The 19,271-nt window shown below is 41.6% G+C and overlaps 1 protein-coding gene across 6 annotated transcripts in view; it reads left to right on the top strand.

Annotated features, from left to right (window-relative positions):
• Positions 1–19,271, top strand: part of trappc8 (trafficking protein particle complex subunit 8) — a 165,896-nt gene that overhangs the window by 39,086 nt on the left and 107,539 nt on the right. For 5 of the 6 annotated variants that reach the window (XR_011885978.1, XR_011885979.1, XM_072257877.1 and 2 more), the window contains 2 exons: positions 9,826–9,915; positions 13,328–13,502. The exons of the other annotated variant lie outside the window; for it this stretch is intronic. Coding sequence is in view for 3 of the 5 variants with exons in the window: in XM_072257877.1 (XP_072113978.1) it covers positions 9,826–9,915; positions 13,328–13,502 (265 nt within the window). In the remaining 2 variants the exon portion in view is untranslated. The remainder of the gene's footprint in view (positions 1–9,825; positions 9,916–13,327; positions 13,503–19,271) is intronic. 6 annotated transcript variants of the gene reach the window in all.

Raw genomic sequence — 19,271 nt, 5'->3', positions numbered from 1 at the left:
TCTTTTTCATAACCATTGTTTTTAATGGTTTCAGTTTACTTTTGAGTAGAATCTTAAAGTTTGATCATTTATTTGAATATTGTGTTTTGGTCTAAATGATATTATTTATGAATGTCCATTCAACCACCAAAGTATCTTAGAAGATGATATCAAACAAAAAGTTGACATTGTGATGCACAGGGTGATACTTGGAGATGTTCAAAACTTTGATCAAAGAATTGTTTTGAGAAGTGCCTTAACAGATGAGGGAGATGCTTAAAAAAAAACTAAGGTTTAGACACACATAAAATTTGCTGGTGAACGCAGCAGGCCAGGCAGCATCTTTAGGAAGAGGTGCAGTCGACGTTTCAGGCCGAGACCCTTCATCAGGACTAACTGAAGGAAGAGTGAGTAAGGGATTTGAAAGGGGGAGGGGGAGATCCAAAATGATAGGAGGAGGCAGGAGGGGGAGGGATGGAGCCAAGAGCTGGACAGGTGATAGGCAAAAGGGATACGAGAGGATCATGGGACAGGAGGTCCGGGAAGAAAGACAAGGTGGGGGGGGAGACCCAGAGGATGGGCAAGGGGTATATTCAGAGGGACAGAGGGAGAAAAAGGAGAGTGAGGGAAAGAATGTGTATAAAAATAAGTAACAGATGGGGTACGAGGGAGAGGTGGGGCATTAGCGGAAGTTAGAGAAGTCGATGTTCATGCCATCAGGTTGGAGGCTACCCAGACGGAATATAAGGTGTTGTTCCTCCAACCTGAGTGTGGCTTCATCTTTACAGTAGAGGAGGCCGTGGATAGACATGTCAGAATGGGATGTGGAATTAAAATGTGTGGCCACTGGGAGATCCTGCTTTCTCTTCGGGTGTCGTGGTTTCTCGTTTCTCACAAACGACAAGGAGACGCAGAAAACTCGTCAAGATGTTTCAAACTTTACTTTGCAAATCAAAGCTGAGACAATCAGAAAGCTAGTAGCTGACTGCCTATCGAGGCTTGTATACAGCATTTTTTTATAGCAATTTCCTATCTTAGCTACATTATCATATCCAGTCGGCCTGTGATTACATATCATCAATATATCCGCTCTCGACTTTCCACTATTATTTTACTCCCCAACTTAATTATGTCCTAGTTTACATTTTAGACCGTATGTCCTCTCATCCCTAACCACAGTTATTTCTTAATTAGTCTTGCGTTGACATACTGCCACATATTTCATCACCTTATTCGCCACCGTTATCTTTCTACTTGGTTTCATTCTAGTTCTCTTCAGGAATTAATAGTGAACAGGTCAGAAGTCATGGCTACATAGTGAATACCTTCTATTCAGCTAGCAGTGGTTACATAGTAAATATAGAAAATACAATGTGGCATTTGAGTAAATACTGTTGAGTAAATACTGCTGTAATATATCGAAAATACAATGCATGCGTTTGCATTTTCCAATACGGGTCAGTTAGTTTGGCCCACAAAAAAAAATCCAGCGAGTAGCTGTTCTGTGAGGAAAAACATCTCGTTAAATCCACGTGCTGGATTTTTTTTGTTTTTGGCACCATTCTTTGTAAACTCTAGAGTCTGTTGTGTGTAAAATTCCCAGGAGATCAGCAGTTTTTGAGATACTCAAATCACCCTGGGTGGCACCTAGTTAATTAGCTTGTTTATTTTGGCTTTTTTCTTAAAGAAGTGCCGGATGTGCTCTGACTAGCACTGCACCCCTGGTTATTCTGCAAGAAGCAGTTGTAGCCAGGTGAAAGTTCCAACCCACCTGGGAATTTACTGTGTTGTACTTTGATCTATTCATGAAATTCGTAATCTAAAATAAGACTGAGATTAAAACTGCACTTATAAAATTGAAACTCTGTAGTAGGAAAGCAAGATCCATCATCAGAGATCCCCACCGACTAGTTCGTGCTCTTTTTTTTGCTGCTGCCATCAGGTAGAAGGTAGGAGAGCCTCAGGACTTGCACCACTAGATGAAGAACAGTTACTATCACTCGACTATCAGATTCTTGGATAAAAGGGGATAATTATACTCACTTGCCCCATCATTGAAATGTTCCTTCAACCAATGATTTCATTTAAGGACTCTATCTCATTATCTGATCCCGTAATTTATTGCTATTTATTCATATTTCCACGTGCAGTTTGTTGTCTTCTACACCGGTTGATCTTCCATTGATCCTGTTATAGTTACTGTTCTACAGAGTTGCTGAGCCTGTCTGCAGGAAAATTGAATCTCAGGGTTGTATATAAATGACATATATATACTTTGATAATAAAATTTACTTTGAGCTTTGAAATTGAAGTTTCCTAATGCCAGGGTAGATAATGGCCACAGATGAAGTGCTGTGCTACCCAACAAAGATCTTTAAGCAACTTAGTGTTTTGCACCAATAAGTAGCTGTTACGGCATAGGGTGTCCAGGAGAAACTGCATGAAGCAAAGTCCTCATTTGTCATGGGGAAATGTTTGAAGTTAGTACAAAGATGGAACAACATTTCACTTTTGGGGGAGAAAAAAAATCAACAGTGAGGCAAAGTCATTATGGTTTTGTGAAAGGAAATGCTTGATAAATTTATTCTTTTATTTAAAGTGATTGTTGTAGAAGAGAAATTGGAATTCAAGATGTTCATCTGGTGACAGATCAAAGGTTAATGCAGAAAATGTAAGCTCATGGCATAATAGGTAACGGTATTTGTTGGCCATTAAGTATCAGAATGCAGAATGACCTTTTTATCTAGTTGGCAAGATGTACTGAGTGCTCTTGAGCTGGGGCCTCAACTTTTTATAATTTATATAAATGATTAGGATGAAGGAACTGAAGGCATTGTTGCTAAATATGCTGATGACTCAAATGGTGGCATGAAATTATAATGTGACGAGAGCTAGAAGAGACCAAAAGCATTGGTTAAGTGATGAAGCAAAGATCTGACAAATGGAGTACAGTTTTGGGAAATGTGAAATTGTTTCAACAGGAATAATAGAAACGTACAAGATAGTTAGCTGAGCTCTGAGATTCTCTGTATGCTTACATAATTCATTAAAGGAATGCATACAAATACTGCTTTGACATTGACTGGAATGTCTTCCATGATGAGGATGTCTGAGTTCACGAATGGGGTCACAAGTTTCATCCAGAAGTGTATCTAGGATGTTGTCCCCCAGAGATTGGTCAGGGTCTATTCAAACCAGAAACCGCAGATCAACAATTCCGTGCAAGAAGCAGTTATTGTGCGACACAGAGATTATGTTGCCGGTAATTAGCAGGAGCTCAAGAAATGCAGCAACGATCTACGCAAAGTCATCAAGGTGGTGAAACAATAATACAGGGACAAGATCCATACACAACTCTCTACCAACAACACATGCAGTTTATGGCAAGGTCTGCACACCATCGCCGACTTCAAAGCTAAACACAGTGGAGTTTCCAACATCACTACCTCTCTCCCAGACGAGCTAAATCTTTTTTGCGCTCGAATCAACGTCGCCAATACTGAGCCCCTAAGGAGACCTGCAGATGATGCGACTGGCAGCTTGGTCATTTATGAGGCCGAAGTATGAATGTTTTTCCACTGATGGACAGTCACAAGGCTAAGGGGCCAGACATCATCCCAGGCCGGGTACTCGGGATGTGCGTGGCGCAACTGACAGGTGTATTTACAGACACTTTTAATCTCTCCTTCTCCCAGTGTAGAGTGCTCTCCTGCTTCAAAACATCCACCATTGTTCCGGTACCTAAAAAGACTAAGGTAACATGTCTGAACGACTGGTGTCCTGTCACACTCGCCTCAATAATAAGCAAATGCTTTGAGAGATTGGTTAAGGACCTCATCTGCAGCATGCTGCCACCCACACTGGACCCCCTACAATTTGCCTACTGACAAAATCAATTGACAGATGATGCAATAGCCAGAACTGTCCCAGAGCCTGTTGGTCCTGGCTTTTGTGCTGCGGTACCGTTTCCTGGATGATAGCTGGAACAGTTTGTGGTTGGGGTGACTCTGGTCCCAAATGATCCTTCGGGCCCTTTTTTTTTTACACACCTGTCTTTGTAAATGTTCTGAATAGTGGGAAGTTCACATCTACAGTTGCACAGGGCTGTCCGCACCACTCTGCAGAGTCCTGCGATTGAGGGAATTACAGTTCCCATACCAGGCAGTGATGCAGCCAGTCAGGATGCTCTCAATTATGCCCCTGTAGAAAGTTCTTAGAATTTGGGGGCCCATACCAAACTTCAACTGTCTGGGGTGAAAGAGGCGCTGTGGTGCCTTTATCACCACACAGCCAGTACGTACAGACCACGTGAGGTCCTCGGTGATGTTTATGCCGAGGAACTTAAAGCTGTTCACCCTCTCAACCCCGGATTCATTGATGTCAACGGGTTAGCCTGTCTCCATTCCTCCTGTAGTCCACAACCAGCTGCTTTGTTTTTGTGACATTGAGGGAGAGGTTGTTTTCTTGACACCACTATGTCAGGGTGATGACTTCATCTCTGTAAGCTGCCTCATTATTATTTGAGATTAGGCCAATCAATGTAGTGTTGTCAGCAAATTTAATTAGCAGATTGGAGCTGTGGGTGACAGCACAGTTATGGGTATACAGAGGGTAAAGGAGGGGGCTTAGGGCACAGTCTTGAGCTACACCTGTGAGGGTCAGAGGGGCAGAGGTGAGAGAGCCCACTCTTGCCACCTGCTGGCGATCTGACAGGTATCCAGGATCCAGCTACACAAGGCAGGGTGAAGGCCGAGGTCTCTGAGGTTCTTGTCGAGGCTGGAGGGAATTATGGTGTTGACTGCTGAACTGTAGTCAAAGAACAGCATTCTTACATAAGCATCCTTCTCCAGATGTGTAAGGATGGTGTGTATAGTTGTGGCTACTGCGTCATCTGTCGATCAGTTGTGTCGGTGGGTGAATTGTAGGGGGTCCAGTGTGGGTGGCAGCATGCTGCAGATGTAGTCCTTAACCAACCTCTCAAAGCATTTGCTTATTATTGAGGTGAGTGTGACAGGACACCAGTCGTTCAGACATGTTACCTTGGTCTTTTTGGGTACAGGAACAATGGTGATGTTTTGAAGCAGGAAGGCACTCTACACTGGGAGAGGCAGAGATTAAAAATGTCTGTAAACACACCTGTCAGTTGTGCTGCACACACTCTAAGTACCCGCCCTGGGATGCCATCTAGTCCCGCAGCTTTGCGACTGTCCATTCGTTGTAAACACCTGCGTACTTTGGACAAATTAAATACCAGCCCAGATGGACTGCTAAGGTAGATTGTTAGGTCTGGAAGCTAGGGCCGGGGTGATTTTGCTCACTCTCTGCATGACATTCACTTGCCCCTCGATGCTGAGACTGTGAGACTGCTCTGGTTGTTCATGTCTGTGAGCTTTGTGGCGATTTGCCCTGCTAATATGATGAATTAAAGCTGAGGCTTCGGGCCTACACTGGCTGTTCCAATATTTTGGATCGGTGGACTCAATTTAGTTTGGAATGCTTGCTTTTATTGTTTGGATAATTTGTATTTTTTTCCCCTGTAAGCACACGAGGTTGTATAATTTATACATTGAATGTAATTTGAATCCCTTGGACTTTAAAAGCTATGAGGAAAAGGAAGAACAGGATTGAGGAGATAATAAATCAGCCACGATAGAATGTTGGAGCAGATTCAATGGGCTGAATGGTCCGATGTCTCATGGTCCTATGGAAGTTTACTGGGAATAGGCAAGAATGTGAAGTTCAGGCACGTGTCATCCTTTTTAAATGTCAGAGCAAGATCAAGGGCTGAGCAGTCTAATCCTTACTAATATGTTCTTGCATTACAAATTCTTGTGCTTTGCAAGGGCAGGTCAACTAATGGTTTTCATTAAATGCATCAGCATCATTTGAGGGGCAAGAATGCTTATTTTGCTGTACTAAAGTTTAAACCTGATGTGAGTTGCAGTGACTATAAAAAGTATTCCCTCCCCTCCCCCTGGAAATTTTCATGTTTTATTGTTTTACAACATTGAATAGCAATAGACAATAATAGACGATAGACAATAGGTGCAGGAGTAGGCCATTCGGCCCATCGAGCCAGCACCTCCATTCACTGTGATCATGGCTGATCATCCGCAATCAGTATCCAGTTTCTGCCTTATCCCCATAACCTTTGATTCCGCTATCTTTAAGAGCTCTATCCATCTCTTTCTTGAAAGCATCCAGAGACTTGGCCTCCACAGCCTTCTGGGGCAGAGCATTCCATCCATCCACCACTCTCTGGGTGAAAAAGTTTTTTCTCAGCTCCGTTCTAAATGGCCTACCCCTTATTCTTAAACTGTGGCCTCTGGTTCTGGACTCACCCATCAGCAGGAACATGCTTCCTGCCTCCAGCATGTCCAATCCCTTAATAATCTTATACATTTCAAAAAGCCTTCTAAATTCCAGAGTATACAAGCCCAGTCGCTCCAATGTTTCAACATATGACAGTCCTGCCATCCTGGGAATTAACCTTGTGAACCTACGCTGCACTCCCTCAATAGCAAGAATGTCCTTCCTCAAATCTGGAGACCAAAACTGCACACAGTACTCCAGGTGTGGTCTCACCAGGGCCCTGTACAACTGCAGAAGGACCTCTTTGCTCTTATACTCAATTCCCCTTGTTATGAAGGCCAGCATGTCATTAGCTTTCTTCACTGCCTGCTGTACTTGCATGCTTGCTTTCAGTGTCTGATGTACAAGAACACCTAGATCTCGTTGTGCTTCCCCTTTTCCTAACTTGACTCCATTTAGATAATAATCTGCCTTCCCGTTCTTACCACCAAAGTGGATAACCTCACATTTATCCACATTAAACTGCATCTGTCATGCATCTGCCTACTCACCCAGCCTGTCCAAGTCACCCTGCATTCTCATAACATCCTCCTCACATTTCACACTGCCACCTATCTTTGTGTCATTGTCAAATTTGCTAATGTTACTATTAATTCCCTCATAGAAATCATTAATATATATTGTAAACAGCTGCAGTCCCAGCACTGAACCTGCGGTACCCCATTGGTCACCGCCTGCCATTCTGAAAGGGACCCGTTAATCGCTACTGTTTGTTTTCTGTCAGCCAGCCAATTTTCAATCCATGTCAGTACTCTGCCCCCAATACCATGTGCCCTAATTTTGTCCACTAATCTCCCATGTGGGACTTTATCAAAGGCTTTCTGAAAGTCCATGTACACTACATCCACTGGCTCTCCCTTGTCCATTTTCATAGTTACATCCTCAAAAAATTCCAGAAGATTAGTCAAGCACGATTTCCCCTTTGTAAATCCATGCAGACTCGGACCAATCCTGTTACTGCTATCCAGATGTGTCGTAATTTCATCTGTTGTAATTGACTCCAGCATATTTCCCACCACCGACATCAGGCTCACCGGTCTATAATTCCTTGTTTTCTCTCTTCCTCCCTTCTTGAAGAGAGGAATTTATTTAATGTATTTAATGGGGAGAAATTGCAGCGTCCAGATTTGCAAAGCTGATAGAGAGTGATCCACATGGACTCAAGCCTGTAATTGCTGCTAAAGGTGCATCTACTAAGTACTGACTTGAAGGGGGTAATTATGCAATCAGTTATTTTGTGTTTAATTGTTATAAATTTAGACCAATTTATAGAAATTTGTTTTAACTTTGACATAAGAGTCTTCTGTTCATCAGTGTCAAAAAAGCCAAATTAAATCCTCTGATTCACTGTTGTAAAACATGAAAACTCTCTTGGGGTAGTGGTGTGAATACTTTTTATAGGCATCATGGTGAATTGCAGGGGAACAGTTAAATGTAACAAGAAAATAAATTGAGGCACTTCAAACCATAGATTGAGGTGAATACTATTAGATTATGAAGATACATAGTCATCTTTTATTGTCATTTAATAATGCATGCATTAAGAAATGATACATTATTTCCTCTGGTGTGATATCACAAAACACAGAACAGACCAAGACTGAATAAAAATTACAAAACCACATAATTATAACATATAGTTACCAACAGTGCAACAATACCATAACTTGAAGTCCATGAGCATAGTAAAGTTTCAAAGTTTCTCAAATGTCCCACATCTCATGCAGACGGAAGAAGGAAGAAAAACTCACCCTGCCATGCCGACCACAATCCGACTCTGAGTCATCTGAAAACTTCGAGCTCTAATCAGCTGTCCAACACCGAGTACTGAGTGCCATCTCTGTCTGAATGATTCGACCTCCTTCTCGGTCGCCAAAAGCAGGCAAGGCCGGGGATTTTGAGGCCTACCCTCCGAAAGATTCACGACCACACAGTAACGACAGCAGCGAACGGGCGTTTCAGAAATTTCTCCAGATGTTGCTCTGTGCTTTCACGTCTGTCTCCATCAAATCAGAATTGTCCACGGCCCCTATTTAACAGATACGGTATCATTTATCACCAGAGGGCTGCGCACACGCAGGCGTGCCGCCGTCTTCTCCTCCCGCCTACTATTGATGCGTTTAGAGAGAGTTGGAATAGTATGTATTGCAACAAGTATATAGACATGGAGTGAATTGCTTAAGTGGCTCCTGTGCTAGATTTTATGCAATTCTGAGACTACTTTCTCTTAATATGCATCTAAGAGCCGAATAGGTGTGAAATGCTTCCTGTAGTTACAGGGGGGAAAAGTCCAGCCTACCAATCTCTCCCTAATTAAGTTCTCTAATCAGGACACCATCCTGGTGATTCTCTCCTCTCCAATGCAATCATATCCTTCCTGCGGTGCGCCAATCAGAACTGCACACATTCCTTCACGTGCAGTCTAACCAGTTTTTTTTGGGGGGGGATGCATTCTGTAGGCTGGGTTAGTTTCCCCAGAGCAAAGGAATGACTGGCCAGACCAGTATAAAATTGAGGCATGTATACAATAGATACGAAGAAACTTCCCTCATTGTAGAGGGTCATCTAAAATGAGAGGCATTGATTTATAGTGAGGGAAGATATTCAGAATGGAAAGATTCTGACTGCTGCCATGATAGGTGGAAGAGGTAGATAAAATCACAACATTTAAAAGGCACCTATGCAGACATTTGAATAACTATGGCATGGAAGGCTGTAGTGGGCAAATGGGTGAGTATAGACAGGTATAGTTGGCATGCTGCACACGTGTGATTTTATGCTAAGCAGTTAACTGTTCAGGTCAGTGATCTTTCACCAGGACTGAAGGTCATTTTCCAACTTGCATCTTCACACACTGACTGATTTTCCAGGTTATGATAAAAGATCATCAACCTTGAAACATGAGCTACTTTTTTCCCCTCTGTACAGATGCTTGATCTGAAGATTTGCTACATTTGCTGTTCAATAGAATATTTGATTTTATATGGAAGTAATTCAGTATTATTGCTCAAGTGTTCCATTTTCTATACATTTTTGTGCTGAATAATTGGTGAAGATGAAAAAAGTCATGTAAGTGGTATGAAGGATTGCCCTACACATCTAAAGAGCAGAATATCGTAAGTTTAAAGTTTAAAATTCCAGGCAGCATGGTAACTGAAGTACTGAAAACTATTGACTAAATGCTTAAATAGTGGTGATAATGTTGTTTTAAGCCTGTCTGTATGAAGTTATGCATATGCTGAACTCCTAGACCAGTTAATCACTTCCTGTCAATAAAATTAAATTTGTGGCTGTAGCCACACTGCAGAGGTACTCAATGGCCAATGGTTGCAGTATCAGTATGACTAATCCGACAGGCCAGTGTGAATGTGTAATGTAAACCATAAATAACACCTTCAGGAGGTATCCAGCTGGCATTATTTTTCTAATAGTTCATCAATATTTAATGGTGTTTCTAAATTCTATTCTTTTTAGCAACCACTCCCTGGTTTGAAGCCTACAGAGAATGCTTCTTCCAATCCATGCCTCCATCAGACCATGAGTTTCTACACCACTATTTGGCTTGTATCCTTTTTCTGAATTGTATGAATGTGGTCTGGACTGAATATGCTTATTCTGACAAGGTAAAATCAAAGTTCAAAGTACACTTATTATCAAAGTATGTATGAAATATACAACCCTGAGATCTGTCTCCTTACAGGCAGCCACAAAACAAGAAACCTGAAAGAATCCATTTTTAAAAAGGAAAGGTATATCGCATCCAGAGTTTCTCCAGTTAGTGGACGATTTCCCTCCACGCCTCTCTAACGTAGTGGGGAATTGCATACGAGGCAAGTTACAGCAGTGGTTTGCCATTGCCTTCTGCCGGGTGAGTTTCCAAAGAAATCACCAGCTCATAACCCAGCATGGATGGAAAGCGTGCAGGGGAGCCGGCTGGCTGCATTCGAACCCGGGACCTCTCGTCCTGAAGTCCGACACTGATGCCACTACGCCACCAGCTGGGTCCGATTTATATTTTTAAAAAAAAAGACCAGTAAATACCAAACACCAAATGTGCAGAGATGGGGGTTGGGGGGGGGAACAAATCGTGCAATCAATAAAAGCAAGCAACAACATTCAGAATGAAAATGAGTCCATAAATACGAAGCCTGGAGCAGGTGGAGCAGGCCCACAGCCTCAGCTGCATAGCTGAGCTTGCAGACATGAAGCCTGGAGCAAGCCCAGAGTCTGATCCTCAGTTTCATGTTCTGAAATGATCAAATGGGTTTTCAAACTTTTGACCCTTGTGTATATGCATCATTTGGCATGTAAATGGCTGTGGTTAATCAAAGGAGCTGTGGGTTAAACAACAAATTAGGACCATATAGAACCTTTAATCTGATATAACCTCTCAAGTCTTCACAGAATGGTTAACAATAAAACTTGCTGTCAAGAAACAAGAGGATAATAGGGTTGGTAATTGGCCTTTGTCATATCTGCTGAGGTACAGTTTAAAGACTTTTATATGCTATTCATACAGATCATTTCATGATTAAGTGCATTAAGGTAATACAAAGAAAAAGACCAATAGAATGCAGATAAACAATTATTTAAAAAGTAATATTTTAAGGAACATGTTAACTTAGAGGGATAGGATGAAGAAGTTTATAGAGAGGCTTCAGGCAAATTAAGACATTGACTCATGGTGGAGCGATTGAAAATAGAGGATCTATAAGAGACCAGAAATGGAGAAATACAAGGTTTTTAGATGGTTTTAGTGATGATGTAGAAATGGGGAAAGGCAAGGCCATAGGTGGCACTTGAGATGTTTAAAAAGAAATGAGATTGTTATTGGATTATGAACCTCTAAATCAGCAAACACTGGAGTGACAAGTGAATGGGGATGTTAGCAGCCAGGGAGTTTTGGATGGCCAGTTTAAAAGGAGTGAGACCAGTACAGAGACAGTTGTATGATGGATGTGAGTTTCAGCAGATACTGAGCAGAGACGGAGTAAGTGGGGCAATATTGCGGGTGTGTAGGTAGTGAGGAAATTGCCATTTGATCAAGATGAGTGGTGAGGTAAAGGTGATTAAATAAGACAGCAGGGTTATGGAATTCTGCTATTTAACTGGCTTAAATGGAGGTTGGTGTCTTCAAGTTGGGCCATGGCAGAATGACCAGCTTCACTTGAGAGCCACATGTGGCTTAACTGTGGCTGAAATTCAGATTGCAGAATGAATGCAAATAAAATAACTTCACAAACATATCCCTTTTGCAGATTTGAGTCTTATTTGTGTTCAGCTTGAAAGCACCTCTGAAAATGGTATGTATTTTACTGTGGAGTGAAGTTCCCAACATTCTCCACTACCCCCATTTTCTTAAATAAACATCAATCTTGTTGCACTTGAGAACATTATCCTTAACAGAAAACCACTCTGATGCCACATGAAGTACGTTTTTTTTTAAACCAGATTCCTGGCATGAATTACTGAAGTTTCAGACATTTTTCATTATGACTGAAATACTTGGTCATGTTATTTATTAATATGTGTCATTTGGATTGAAGGATTGCTCCCGAGTCTTGGATCTTAATCTTGAGATATGCAATTAATAGGTATTGAAATTCTGACTGAAATTAAATCAGTTGGCATTTAACTTGGAAAATGGGAATCTGAGTGATTTCAAGGTTCGGATATGGATTGGGGGGGGGGGGGGTGGCACCATCTTTCTATAGAGATAGTCACCTTGAGGTGCTTGACCCCAGATGCAGCATTATGTATTACACTTGATTGTCATGGACTTTATAATCTAAGCCTTGAATTTTCTCAAGTTTCCTTAAGTTGATTTGTATGGGATCTTGTGATTAGTTGTACCAAAATGCTTGACAGTTAAAAGGAATGTTCTGAAGTACGGTCACTTTTGTAATACAGGAAATGAAACATTCAGTTTGTGTAACAATTGTGGCAGCATGGTAACGTAGCGGTTAACATATAACACTTTACAGTGGCAGCAACTTGGGTTCAGTTCCTGTTGCTGTCTGTAAGGAGTTTGTATGTTCTCCCCAAGACCATGAGGGTTTCATCCAAGTGCTCTAGCTTCCTCCCATGTTCCAAAGGCTTGCGTGTTAGCAAGTTGCAGGCATCCTGTGTTGGTGCTGGAAGCATGGCCCCACTTGTGCTTTGCTCCCAGCACATCCTAAGGCTGGTCATTGATGCAAATGATGCATTTCACTGTGTTCCAATGTTTCAGTTCTCATGTGACAGATAAAAGCTAATCTTTAATCTTTAACAAGCTTGTACAAACGGCGATGGAATTATCATAGATAATATGTTTTAATTGGGGATATTAGTTTATGGATAAATATTGGAGAGGACAATACTGTGAACTCCCTTACTTCTGAGAAACATTATCAAAGAATGTTTTGTACCCACCTGAGGGGGTGGCTGGAGGTTTGGTATGAAGTATTGATAGAAAATACTGTGGAATCATATTTGACACCAAACCCTTTTGGTAATGGGATCTCTGCTGTGAGTCCGTCACTTGCTGCTCAATGTCATTAATACTGCCTTTGTTTTTTGAAAAAGCAGGAGTAAACCATTTGCTCTTTTATGCCATTTCTACAATGGAGTAAGATCAACCTTGATAATTTATCTCAGCCCCACTTCTCTGTATGACCTGAGTATTCATTGATTACCATTTTAAGTGGCATCTTTGTCTTGGTTGAATTGAGTATTTCCTCCCTATGAGCAGGAATCTCAAACTGTGGAGAGAGCAGGACTGTCCCATATCTGCTATGAATTAACCCTGAATTTGAACTTCGTTGTGAACTTCACTGCTTAGTGAACTGAAGATGTGTTTACTAAAGAAAAAATTACTGACTTATCAAATCAGTATTATCAAAAACTATTTTTGTATTTTGGCCTGAGATGTCCACCAAAGGCACTTTTGAAATTAGAAATTGGGTTTGAATTGTATTTTCCTTAAGTGTACCTTCAGGCATGTTAGTGGTCTCATCAAGGGATTCTGATCCAGTAGAACAGTTTTTGAAGTTATCACAAGAGCAACATCGTATTCAGCACAGCAGTGATTACTCATATCCAAAGTGGTTTATTCCAAATACGTTGAAATACTACGTTTTACTGCATGATCTCAGTGAAGGAGAAGAAGAACGGTAAGCTTTTTAATCATTTGATCTTAGATAGAGCTTTGCAGAAATGGTGAACATTGTCTGCAGATTTCAAATCAAAGATTATGTGCTCAAATTCAAAGGAAATGCTCAATCAGTTTGAGTTCCACTACTGTACTTTATTTAGAGCTTGGTACATGTGTAATTGGCTGTGCTGGACATGCAGTGTACAGATGAAGTGAATCTATCAGATATTTGGGCAGAGGCCATTGAGCAGCGGATCTGGCAGCACCTATAGAGGGAAATAGAAAATTTTGGTGTTAGATCTGTTGGTTTTGATTAAAGAAAAAAATGGCTGGAGTCACTTTCCACTTTACTGTAAGGGTTATTGGGTGCATCAAAACTCAAACTTGCAAAAATAGTGAAAAGAAAATTGCCAATATTTACAAAGATATCTACCAGATAACACAATAACACCTCCATACTATTTTTGTCCAATGTGACCTCTTGGCAGTCCGTCTCTCTGTGTGTCTCTTACTGAGAGCGGAGCCCCATTTATTAGGCACCAGGACGTACCATCTTTAATTATTCACGGTTAACTTAAGAGCTTAATTACAGTATGCAAACAACATATACCCATTTACACATCTCCATTACTAAAGAAATGGAATATTCCACTGTACATGGAAGGAAAGGCACCATGAAGCCACACCGAGTGCATCAGCTCAGTTTAGGATCCATTATGAGAATACACCGGGGAAGACATTAAAGTGCTCACACTCAATGCAACAACGGTAGAAGACAAGGCAATATTTGTGTGTGTGTGTAAGAAGTGCTCTCCATCACATTACCACCCTTCTCTCCTTTGGCGATGATGCTCAGCAGCTAAGACAGGTTTCCTTTCCCTGCTTTATAATAGACAAAGAATTTGAAGGCGTGGAGCTCTAGGTACCACTGTGTCACTCTGACATTGCGGTCCTTCATTGTTTGAATCTAGTCAGTGGTCTGTGTAAAGGTCAAACTCCCTGCTAAGGAGTTAGTACTAAATGCTGTCAAAGGCCCACTTAGTGGCCAGACACTCCTTTTCAATGGTGGAAAACCTGATTTCCCTTGGGAGGAGTTTTTGGGTCAGGTAAAGGACAGAGTTTTTTCTCCAGGTTCTCCTTGTGCCAGCACTGTTCATCCACCTGGACAAGGAACTGTCTGTCAAAGTTTGGATGGATGAAGGATGGGTGAAGAACACATGAATTTTAAGGGCTTAAAGCATTTTCACACACCCTTGAGTTGCTTACAGGCTTTCCCAATAAGATTAGTCAGAGGTGCTGCCAGAGTGGTGAGTTGGAGAATGAACCTGTGATACCTGCCTAGCAGACCTAGGAACAACTTCACTTCCTTCTTAGTGTGAGGTTAAAGACTGTTTGTGGATCGCTTCCGCTTTGTCTATTTGTGCTGAAACCTCTCTGTGTCCCAGCTGGTAGTCAAGGTATCTGGTCTCCCTTTGAGCCCACTCATTATTTTTGTAGAGTGAGGGTGAGACTGGCAGTATGAATATTCCCAAGGATCCTGTTCAGATGGTCCAAGTGCTCTGACCACAGCTGGCTGTAGACGACCACATCATCTAGATATACTGCACTGCAGTCCTCACGGCCCTGGTGTACACAGTCCTTCAACTGCTGGAAGGTTGCTGGTGCACCGTGAAAACCAAAGGCCGTCACAGTGAACTGAACTAGACTCAGGCATGTGGAAGGCAGTGAAGGGTTTTGATTGGTCATCTAGGGGAACCTGCCAGTAGCCTTTACAAAGGTCCAGTGTAGTAATATAGTTTGCCTGTCCAATCCTCCTTGGGGACAATAACAATAGTATTGCTCCACTCACTCACTATTTAAAGGCTGACACCCAGCTCCAGCATGGTCCAAATTTCATCTCTCAGGGCCCCCACAAGTTATTCTGGTTCTCTGTAGCAGTGTTGGCATACTCAACCCTGGTTGGGTCTGATCCTGATGGAATATTTTAAGACCTTTATAAAGCCCTGGTGTCTGCTGGAACAGCTGAGGAAAGTCAGCAAACACGTTTTGGTTTTAGCATGAGTCATGCCTACATATGAAACAACATTCCTGGATTAATGGATGAATGTGATTGGCTATTTCCTTTCTTCTGTAACTCATGTAACAAAGGCAAATCTCTCCCCAGAATCATGTCAACTTTGTTTCTCCAGCACCCCTACTTTCATCAGATACTTGTCATCCAGCTCAATTGTGAGTTCTGCCTGTGGCCCACACTTCCAGTCGCCATGGATACATTGGACAGATGTTTGGTGACTGTAGTCAACGTCAAAGGCAGGGGCATGACTTTTCATAATAAGTGACAGTGAGCTGCTGGAATCTAAAAGAACTTTAACAGGTTTTCCGTTAACCTTGACTGTTTCCCTCCTTTGATGCAGCCTGATCCACTGAGTTCCTCCAGCAGGTTATGTTTGTTGCTCCACATTCCAGCAGCTCCAGTGTGTTATGTCTCCTTTATGAACTTGCAAGATGGTGTCTGGCTCTGCCCTTCCCCATTTTGGTAGTCAAAGAATTTTGAACAGTGTTTCTCACCAGAATAGATAGGTGTTTCACATTACCTACCTCAGCCAGTCAACCTCAGCAAATGCGAAATGGTTTACATAGAGCATAGAACAATGCAGCACAGTACAGGTCCTTCAGCCCACAATGTTGTGCCGACCCTTAAACCCTGCCTCCCATATAACCCCCCACCTTAAATTCCTCCATATACCTGTCAAGTAGTCTCTTAAATTTCACTCGTGTATCTGCCTCCACCACTGACTCAGGCAGTGCATTCCACACACCAACCACCCTCTGAGTAAAAAAAAAACCTTCCTCTAATTTCCCCCTTGAACTTCCCACCCCTTACCTTAAAGCCATGTCCTCTTGTATTGAGCAGTGGTGCCCTGGGGAAGAGGCGCTGGCTGTCCACTCTATCTATTCCTCTTAATATCTTGTACACCTCTATCATGTCTCCTCTCATCCTCCTCCTCTCCAAAGAGTAAAGCCCTAGCTCCCTTAATCTCTGATCATAATGCATACTCTCTAAGCCAGGCAGCATCCTGGTAAATCTCCTCTGTACCCTTTCCAGTGCTTCCACATCCTTCCTATAGTGAGGCGACCAGAACTGGACACAGTTCTCCCAAGTGCGGCCTAACCAGAGTTTTATAGAGCTGCATCATTGCCCCGAGACTCTGAAACTCTATCCCTCGACTTATGAAGGCTAACACTCCATAAGCTTTCTTACCTACCCTATCCACCTGTGAGGCAACTTTCAGGGATCTGTGGACAGGTATCCCCAGATCCCTGTGCTCCTCCACACTGCCAAGTATCCTACCATTTACTTTGTACTCTGCCTTGGAGTTTGTCCATCCAAAGTGTACCACCTCACACTTCTCCGGGTTGAACTCTATCTGCCACTTCTCAGCCCACTTCTGCATCCTATCAATGTCTCTCTGCAATCTTCGACAATCCTCTACACCATCCACAACACCACCAATATTTGTGTCGTCTGCAAACTTGCCAAACCACCCTTCTACCCCAACATCCAGGTCGTTAATAAAAATCACGAAAAGTAGAGGTCCCAGAACAGATCCTTGTGGGACACCACTAGTCACAATCCTCCAATCTGAATGTACTCCCTCCACCACGACCCTTTGCTTTCTGTAGGCAAGCCAATTCTGAATCCATGTGACCAAACTTTCCTGGATCCCATGCATTCTGACTTTCTGAATAAGCTTACTGTGTGGAACCTTGTTTTGCACATTGAATAAGGTTTCTACAAGGACAGTTCATTCCCTTCATTAGTGGTAATGATGGGGCGAAGGGGATGTGAAAGCAGAAGAGAAATACTGCATAGTACTAGCAGAATTTTAAAAAGTGTACCATACTTAAAAACCCAAACCCCTTGCTGTGTTTCTGCATTAAAATCTTTTTCTTCACGTTTTATATTGAGAGTGATGAGAAGGGTGCTGAGTTAAACTTTCTTCAATTTTATGATTAAATGAAGAAAGAGACATTGCACCACATAAGCCTTTTTCTACATTTGTGATATTTTAGAAAAAGGGAAAGTCTTTGTGCTTATAAAGATGATGTAACTATAATTTTGCATAAGTACTTTACTCTCTGCATTCAAACAGTTTCTAAATTAGTGATACTAAAACACAGTCCTGAGGCAGATTTCAATAAACATTGAATTGGAAATTAATTGCACCTGGTGTTCCAGTACATGAAATTGTATATTTTGATTGAAACAATAAGGGGGTAGCTTATTTAAAAAATAGATCTCGGGGAACAAAGATCCTGGAGAAGAAATAACAAATCACACAAGAAAGTAAAGCACAATGAAAAGCAAACCAAACCCTTGGGATTATTTTGAAGATTGGAATTTGAAAAGTAACTTGCACCAAGGTCTGCGTTGACTCTATGTAGACCACACATCTGGTCACCATATTATAAAAAGGATATGGAATCATTGGAGAGGATGCAGTGAAGAATTCAGTACGATACCAAAAATGCATAACTGCACAAAAAAAAGTTTTTTTTTCTTAGAACAAGGAAAGATTTGATAAGTTGATGTTATAATGATATTGCCAATAATGAGTGCAAAACAAAATCATGGCCAACAATATAAGATGATCACCAAGAGATTAGGGGAGAAAAGTGAAAAGAAAGAATGACAGGAATATGGAGTTTACTAACACAGCACATTTTGGTTGGAAGAACAGTAGGCAACAAACTCCATTCAAATAAAGGGAGACTGGACAAGCATGTTAAGAAGGGAACAGAGAATAATGCTGATAGAAATTTGTCCTTATCGAAATCTTCACATAAAGGATTCCAAAGACTGTCCATCCTTTATCTGGAACAATACAAAATGTTTGAGGAACTTAACAGGTCAGGCACCATCTATAGAGTAAATGAACAGTTGATGCTTTATGTCGAGGCTTTCCATCAGCACTGGAAACTGAGGGCATAAGCCAAAATAAAGGGTTCAGACCTTTGCTTTTCCACCTATCACCTCCCAGCCTCTCATCTTGTTCCCATTCTTCACTCCCCTTTCTATCTACCTTTTCCCTCCTATGTCACCTCAACTCACCAATCACCTATCAACATGTACTCCATTTCTCCCCCACCTTTTTATTCTGGCTTTCTCCTCACCTTGGATGCAAGTCGTTTTGTACTTCTACCCTGGGAGAAAGGGTTGACAGTCAAAGTCTGTCAATGTTTTATTTTATAAACACTTTTATTTTGTAACTCCAGAAATTGAAAGATAACTACAGGAGAGCTGGGGATAACCCGTGTCTTAGTTTTATTTTACTTCTAGCGAGGCGCATGTATTTGATGACATGTGCCATTCGTACATATAACCCATAATGAATTATGTAAACAAAGAATGCCTAATCAAACTATACACATATAAAATATTACTTAAATATTACTGAATTATTGCATACACAACAAATAACATAAGACAAAGGAGCAGAATTAGGCCATTTGCCATTCTATCATGGCTAATTTATTTTCCCTCTCAATCTAAGACTTGGCATCCACTGCCACATTAGGCAATGAATTCCACCTATTCCCTACCCTTTGGCTAAAGGAATTCCTTCTCATCTCTGTTCTAAAGGGATGTCTGTCTATCAGGTCTTCCCTTAGCCTCTGATGATCCAGAGGAAACAACCCAAGTTTTTATATCCTCTCTTTGGAGCTCATATCTTCTAATCTAAGCAGCATCTTGGTGAATCTCTTCACTCTTTCCAAAGTTTCCACA

The sequence above is a fragment of the Mobula birostris genome, chromosome 1 (assembly GCF_030028105.1).
Source record: "Mobula birostris isolate sMobBir1 chromosome 1, sMobBir1.hap1, whole genome shotgun sequence".
NCBI lineage: Eukaryota > Metazoa > Chordata > Chondrichthyes > Myliobatiformes > Myliobatidae > Mobula > Mobula birostris.
The sequence above is the reverse complement of the archived record's forward strand: the minus strand, read 5'-3'. Positions and strand labels throughout refer to the sequence as shown.